The sequence below is a fragment of the Salvia splendens genome, chromosome 13, assembly GCF_004379255.2.
Source record: "Salvia splendens isolate huo1 chromosome 13, SspV2, whole genome shotgun sequence".
NCBI classification, from domain to species: Eukaryota; Viridiplantae; Streptophyta; class Magnoliopsida; order Lamiales; family Lamiaceae; genus Salvia; species Salvia splendens.
In genome coordinates, this window is record NC_056044.1 from 9,874,189 (window position 1) to 9,882,341 (window position 8,153).

General features: G+C 32.6%; 1 protein-coding gene across 1 annotated transcript; it reads right to left on the minus strand.

The window, feature by feature from the left end:
- Positions 1-5,771: 5,771 nt before the first annotated feature.
- Positions 5,772-7,631, minus strand: LOC121760464. Its single transcript, XM_042156123.1, has 4 exons — positions 7,586-7,631; positions 6,536-6,626; positions 6,373-6,485; positions 5,772-6,166 (listed from the first exon to the last, which is right to left on the minus strand). The coding sequence occupies exons 1-4, from the start codon at positions 7,629-7,631 to the stop codon at positions 5,772-5,774; spliced, it is 645 nt and encodes a 214-aa protein (XP_042012057.1).
- Positions 7,632-8,153: the final 522 nt, after the last annotated feature.

Consider the following 8,153-nt stretch of genomic DNA (forward strand, 5'->3'; position numbering starts at 1 on the left):
AATGTTGAAATATTTTCTTGTATAACTACATGTTTAGATCTTTCATTCATCTTTTTCCAATGTGGGGTACAAAACTTTTTTTTGTTTTCTACTTTTCTTTATTTTTTGCTATATTTTATTATTCACTAACTTTATCTTTAGTTTTGTTATGATTTCATTTTCTAAGACAAATTTATAGATAATAATAGAATCAAATAGAATAGTTCAATTAAATTTGAATATTGCATGTTGGTCATAATTTGTATATTTATAGAATGTGGATGTGTTCAAATAATAATAATAATAATTAGATTTAAATGTGCTCACTTTTAAGAATTCTAAGAAACCGTTCTTGGTTGTTTCTCTTTTATAGAGACATCCTTGAATTTTTTTGTTTCACTTTCAATGTGGGACAAAATATGTTGAAGTATTTTCTTTTATAACTACGTGTTTAGATCATTCATTCATCTTTTTTCCAATGTGGGATACAAAACTTTCTTTTGTTTTCTACTTTTCTTTATTTTTTACTACATTTTATTATTCACTAACTTTATCTTTATTTTTGTAATGATTCTTTTCCTAAGACAATTTATAGATAATAATAGCATCAACTAGAATAGTTTAATTAAATTTGAATGTTGAATGTTGCTAATAATTTGTATATTTATAGAATGTGAACGTGTTCAAATAATTGGATTTAAATGTAAGTATGCTGCTAATTTTTCTCAATAAATTGATTAAAATGTGAAAAAAATAACAATTAATATAATTGGTATAATAATGCTAAAAATAGATAACTAAAGAATGATTTGTTTAGTGGTATAATATAATTTATATATTTATATATTAGTAGTAGACTAATAGTATGATTTTGTATAATAGTTGTTATTCTAATAGATGTAGTATAATTTATATAAATAAAATTATTATTTGTGAATATATTCTTGATAGATAAGAATAAACAATTATTGAGTAATATGATTTGTATATAGATAAAAAATTATTCATATTATAGTTATCACTAGATTAATACAATTTGTATAATAATTATTCTCTTAATGTGTATAATGGTATTTATTAGTTAACATACACATAAACTTATACACAAACAAATCAATAATGATAAAGAATTAAAGAATAATACTTTATGTAATTATATTTGTTGTTAAGTTGTAATAATATAAGATAGTTAAGATATAAACTAATATAAACAAAGATGATGGAGATGTGTCATGTAGTTATAAATAAGGAGTTTTATCTCACATTGAAAGAAAGAGCAACACATCCAAGAACGTATAGCTATAAAGATAATCATCCAATACACTCTCTTTCAACCCAAAGTCTCAAGTCCAACATTAAATGTAAATTGTAAATTGTAACTTATAAGTTGTGACTTATGACTTGTAGTCTCATTGAAATAAACACTAAAACGAGAAGAAAAAAAATCTGAACCCTGAACCGTCCCGGAACCGGCGGTTTCAGCCAAAAACCAGTGGTTTTTTGAACCGGAACCGAAACCGGCGGGCCGGTTCCGGTTCATGGAAATGGTGAACCGTGAACCGACGGTTCCGAACCGGAACCGACAGTTTTTGAACCGTGTGCACACCTACCTTCTCCCATTGCACTTCTCCTCTTCATCAAAAAGGCCTATTCTTTACAAGGTCTCAAATCCCTTGAACAATGTCAATAACCCAAGCAATGTCACCATACACAGCCACCCCAACAATGTCAATACGGAATGTCAATAAGAACACACATAAAATTCCATACATATGTCAACATAGCTGCAAAACACAACACCACACTGCCATGTCAATATCACCACGAAAAATCCAATAGAAATGAACACGAAAATCGCAAACAGAGATTAAAACAATGTCAACAAACCAAGCAATGTCAATACGAATAACAAATGTCACCATACACAACAACTCCAGCAATGTCAATGCGAACAACCCAAGAAATGTCAAATTAAAGCTAAGCCCTAGCAGCTTACAAGGTAAAACACGAATCTCAAGAATGGATTTTCACAAATCTGAAGAATTTTCACCTCCAAAAATCCTTGTCCTATTCACGATCATATCTCAATACACTGAAATTTGATGTTAACGTCACCATAGTTCTACTCCTTACAAATTGAGCATAAAAACAAACTTAACGCAGCTCCACCAAATTGTCCAAAACTTATGAATTATGTAAATCCAAAACTTATCAACACCCATTATCAAACTTATGAAACTTGTGCTAGGTTTTTGGCCAATAAAACGAACAAAAGAACGAAATTAAATGTAGATAAAGAGTGAAAAAAAAATTTTGGCAGGAAAATCAAACAAATACCAGGAGTACAAATGTCAATACGTTTGAAAACTAGAGTTTTTCGCTGGAAATCTCACCTTCAGACGACTCCGTCCGAAGCTTTCCCACGTCGTCGGCAAGAACACATGAGGTCGTTGCAGACGATTCGCTTCAACACCGACAAGGATTCGATTATTCCGCCGCAGCCGCAAAGGAGCACTGTCAACTAATTACAGAGGAACTGAGAAGGCGAGAATTTGGAATGGGGGGAAAGAAGAGAGATGAAACGTGAATAGGGGGAGCGATGAAACAACGCAATTATCGGGATTGCATAATCTCAACGTAATTAATGGTTTTGGCTAATTATTTTATTCTCAAAATTACCATTTGTTGATAGATTTGTAGAAAATGTTGACATTAGAAAAATCTCATATATTAGCCGTTGATTGATTGTATTAAGTGGGTAGGATTAAAGTTTGTATAGTTTGTATTATAGAGGGTTTGTAGATTATCACGGCCGTCCTGTTAGGTTGAGATTATTTAGCTAAATTGAGAAATGAGATGCAATATCAGCCACTAATCCACAAGATTAACTAAATGTCAACAGCTATCACATTATGTCAACACGGGGGTATGAGTGTCATTTCATTAATCAAATGGCGGAAAAAAAATAGATTTGAAATCATTTTCTAAAACCCTCTCTAAAACTCTCGCTGAAATATCTTCTGATCTTCATATAATTCATACAATTGTGCAAACACAAATTTGCTGATCTTCAAAATTCAAATTGTAAACCTTCAAACATAAATTTCTACAATGACGATTGAAGACCAAATTCGAAGAGAATCGGCTGAAGTGCCGATTGTAGCTGAATCGGTTGAAGTGCCGATTGCAGCTGAATCGGTTGAAGCGCTGATCGAAGAGAATCGGCATTCCACATCAGCGGTGGTTCCGACTTCTTCAGGTTCAGCAATTGATTCAAATTTTAAGTATATTGCTTCGATTTTAGTGTATTAAAACAAATCTGGATTTGTTTTCTTATGAATTCGATTTCTGCTGATTTGTTTTTGTTGATTAGCCATGGTAGAATCGCAATTGGAAGCATCACCTTCCAGTTAAGGATTTGTTTTATTGACATTTAATACAATAGATATTGACATAGCTATAATAACAGTATATGCTTGTTTGAATAGCTGTTAGGATAACTGTAGATTGAACCAGAAAGAGTTATTGATATAGATTTATTGTGTTTCATTTCATACAATAGCTATTGATATAGCTATAAAATAGAGTATATGCTTGTTTGAACAGAGTATAATGTATCGTAGTTGACATAATTATATTAGTTATTGATATGGTTAGTATAATATAGTTGACATGATTGTAATTGTAAGTAACATTAAATTCACTGATAACAGAACCATGTTCCAATCTCTGAGATTCCACTAACTGAAGCTAGAGAGAGACAGGCTCGTGCTGAAATGCGTCCTAGCCCAGTGCTACGCTCATCATTTGAAATACGAGCTGTGCATATGAAACCAACCCTGAACCCGGATGAAAGAGATATCTACTACTACATAGTAGAAACTGAAGGAACAAATGAGTATGCATAATTTAATTCTTTGAATAACTTTTAAATTTCTATGCAGTTGACATAATTTATGAATGATGTTTAAATTTTGTCTGCATGCTTTCATTTCAGTGATACATGTGCTTACACTAATGGTTTTGTTTGGGCAAGCAAAGGAGTGTTTTCATCTCTGAAACCCCATACAGAAATCAATATAGGTGTAATTGATGTATGGGCAACATACCTGAACTTCAGAGAAAAAGAAAAGGCAGAAACGTCACCTCCACACCTGTTTCTAACAACATCCCCATGCGTGGGTAATCTAAATTTATATGAAAACTATTTGAATGACATATTTCACTCACAAAAAATGTTGAATGCAGTATTTGAATATAACAAATCGGGAGCCTCATTGGAATTCATTACAATCCAAGAACAACTTTATGTCACGAATTGATCAAGAGACTAGTAGAATACAAGATTTTGATTGGAGAAAAATTGATTTGGTAACAAATTTATTTTTGTACAGAGATCTCACAATGTCAACAACATAAATTTGGACAGGTGTTGTCAAATTCTTTTCTCTAATATTTTCTCTCATGTTATACAGGTCTTCTTCCCAGTTTTTACATGTGGCTATTACTACCTTGTGGTATTTTGGATGAAGATCAACAAAATTGAGATAATAGATAGTGTCAAACCACCTAAAGATAAGGATCCATTGGAAAAGTATAACCTTGATGTTGGAATACTGGTATGTTTTTTTCAATAAAATTGACATTATGTTTACATTTTGTTGACATAATTTATGCATCTTGTCGAAATGCTTTGTATAAATAGTTTAGTTTAGTTTTTTTTATATATTTACAGAAAGATATGTTTGAGGCATACGTCAAAGAGAAGAACATATCAGAGCTATCAGAAAATATAAAGAAGTCTCCATACAAAGTTATTCCTTTAGATTGGGCCACAAGCACCAATAAAGAAGACAGTGGTATATTATTTGATGAGACACATGGAAACTTACTTTGGCAGAAAGGGAAGGGAATGGAATATTGGCTTTTTTCCACGTGGCACAAAGATTCTACAGATACTCAGAGAAAGATATTGCGAAGCGATGCTTACATCAGCGAGCAACAAGAAGTATATGGATATAGTACGCGTCGCTGACGACTGGATGACAGCAAACAAGCACAGATTGCCTGAGTTACAGAACAAGTTCAAGGAATGGTTTAGCTGTAGAAGCAAGAAGTAAACAACTGTTTTATTCTGATTTTGAACAAAAAGTGGTTTGGATATTTGATCTTATCATGTTTTTTAGATGGATATGTAAAACAATTATCTCAAACTGATTTTTAAACCATGCAGTCTATAGTAATATATCAAATGTCAACAACTAGAATTAAATGTCAACAACTATGTTTTCTTATCAAATGTCAACAACTATTTTTTCTTATCAAATGTAAACAACTAGAATTAAATGTCAACAACTATTTTTTCTTATTAAATGTCAACAACTATTTTTTCTTATGATTGTTGTTGACATTACTTATAATTGTAGTTGACATCATTCTATGTGTAGTTGACATAGTATGTAACATAGTTGACATGGCTTGTACATGTAGTTGACACGATATGTACCGTAGTTGACATGACTTGTATGTGCTGTTGATACGAGATGCACCATAGTTGAAATAATTATATTAGTTGCTGACATGGTTAGTATATATATTTGACATAATTTTAATTGTAACTGACATGAATTTTATTGCACTGACAACATAATGTTGTTCCATTCTGGGAGATTCCAGTGCCAAAAGTCAGAGTACAAAATCAAATATCAACAACTAATAAGAAAATGTCAATAACTTGTAGCATATGTTAAAACTAAAAAACAACTCTGTTTGTTAAAAAAGAACAATTATGTCTACTTTCTGCCACAACTCCTAGCATTATGATCAGTCACTTTATGACACTTTCCACAACGCCTATGAAGTTTACTTGCTTTTTCAATTGCTTTCTCTATGCTCGACTTAATCCTGCTTTTCTTGTCACTTGCACCTCCCTTTGTACTAACCACATCTGGAGCACGTGCAGTTATTTCTTCAGATACAACAATACCATATATGTTCTTGATGGAATCATTTTTATCAACTGATGAAGATCCAGTAGTGTCATCAGTAAAAATTTGAGGACCAATACCCGTAAGCAAATTATCTAATGCAATCAGATGATTTTTATTCTTAAAAGCGCGTTGATATAGACCAAAGTAACGTCCATGACACATGTTACCAATCTGTAGCTTGTCATCTTCGTTAGAACCTGCAAACATATAACATGCCAATATCCTATATAAATTATATGAACACTAAATCTGTAACATGTCAACAGCCTATATAGTTTATGTCAACACAAAATTGAAATATACTAAACATTAGTGTTTTTGTTAGATACAGAGAATGTCGTCCTCCTGTTTGAGCAACATATGACAAATAAACTGAAATATCTATAGGAAACAATTCACATACCTTTGTCAGACGCACTTTCATCACTCGTGAGACCATGAACTGCCTTCAATAATTCACTTTTCAGCCACCGGTTACCAACATACTTCTCTGGAATATTGTTGACATCTTTGTTTCTGAGGATGAAGAAAATCTTCGACAATCAAAACAAGCCTCTTGAGCATACTTTTCATAAAAAGAAATTCCCTCCTCAAGTGAAGAAAAATTTTGACCTTCATAAGGCCTCAACTCAGCGTTGCAAATTGGAATAACATATCCTACAACATAATGGGAAAATATGTCAACAACCTAAAACAGATAATGTCAACTAGCATATCTTAACTGACCCACGCTAGAATCCAGAATCAAAATCTCAAAATAAGCAGCACCAACATATCAGACATCCTATCATGGACTTTCAACCCTACCCATAACCCCTTCCTCCACCAACAAACACCACAACAGGGGTTCTTCAGCCAGGGGAGGGTGCATTTTGCATACAACTATTTTGTATGTCAACAAAATGTCAACAAAGAGCATGGGCGGACACACATAGGAGGGTCTAGGGGCTTAAGCGCTAATAAACATGATTTTTTTATATTTTTTCTTTGTATTTTTTTTTTAATTTATACTAATTTTATGCAAATTCTTATACAAAAGCCCTTCTACATGAGCTAAATAATAGTACATGAATATAGTTTAAATATTTTTTTTTTGAAATAGCCCCTATAAGTGACAATTTCTGCGTCCGCCCCTGACAAAGAGTATAGCAACATAGAATATTTAACATGTAACATACATCATGTCAACATATTTGCATTCATGTCAACAGAACATCAATACAAACCAGAACATAATGTCAACTAGCATATCTTAACTGACCCACACCAGAATCAAAATCTCAAAATACGCAGCACCAACACACCAACACCAACATCTTAGACATCCTATCATGGACTGTCAACCCTACCCATAACACCTTCCTCCACCAACAAACACCACAGCAGGGGCTCTTCAGCCAGGGGAGAGTGCATTTTGCATACAACTATTTTGTATGTCAACAAAGAGTATAACTATATAGAATATTTAACAGGTAACATACACCATGTCAACAGATTTGCATTTATGTCAACAGGACATCAATTCAAATATCAACAGCTGTGCATTTATGTCAACAGAGTATAATTCACCAACAAAGTACAAAAAAGTCATGTTAATGAAAACCAATCCAAATTACCTTCACCATTCGTCGACGTCGACTCGGAATAAGATGAAGAATCCATCACATAACACCTTAGGTATTGATTACAAATTGAACTCGAAGCTAAAGATGAAAAAGCAAAAAAAAACTGATTAGGAACAAATTCGACTGGGGATCAACAAATAAAGCATAAAAACAGAATCAAAGTCGATAAAATCAACCTAAAAACTTCAGATTCAACCAAAATCCGTCGAATTAGTCGTCTGTTGTTTGAAAATTTATCAATTTTCGGATGAACGACGATAAAAGTAATAAGCAAACGAGATTCCTTCATAAATACATCACAAAAACCTAAAACCGAGAAGAAATAGGAGAGGTTTCGATTTGCATCAGAGACAAAATCGTGTGAATGCTGAGGAATTGTTGAAATCCGAGAGAAATCTCACAGAAATCGCCCAAATCACCAAACACAAGCTGAAGAACCTAATTAAAACATGAAATTACCATTCTGTCTTTTTGTAATTAATTAATCTAAAATATTTTCCATGTGCTAAATTCTGGACCACTCATTTAATAAAAATGAGTGACTGATGTTGCATCTCAT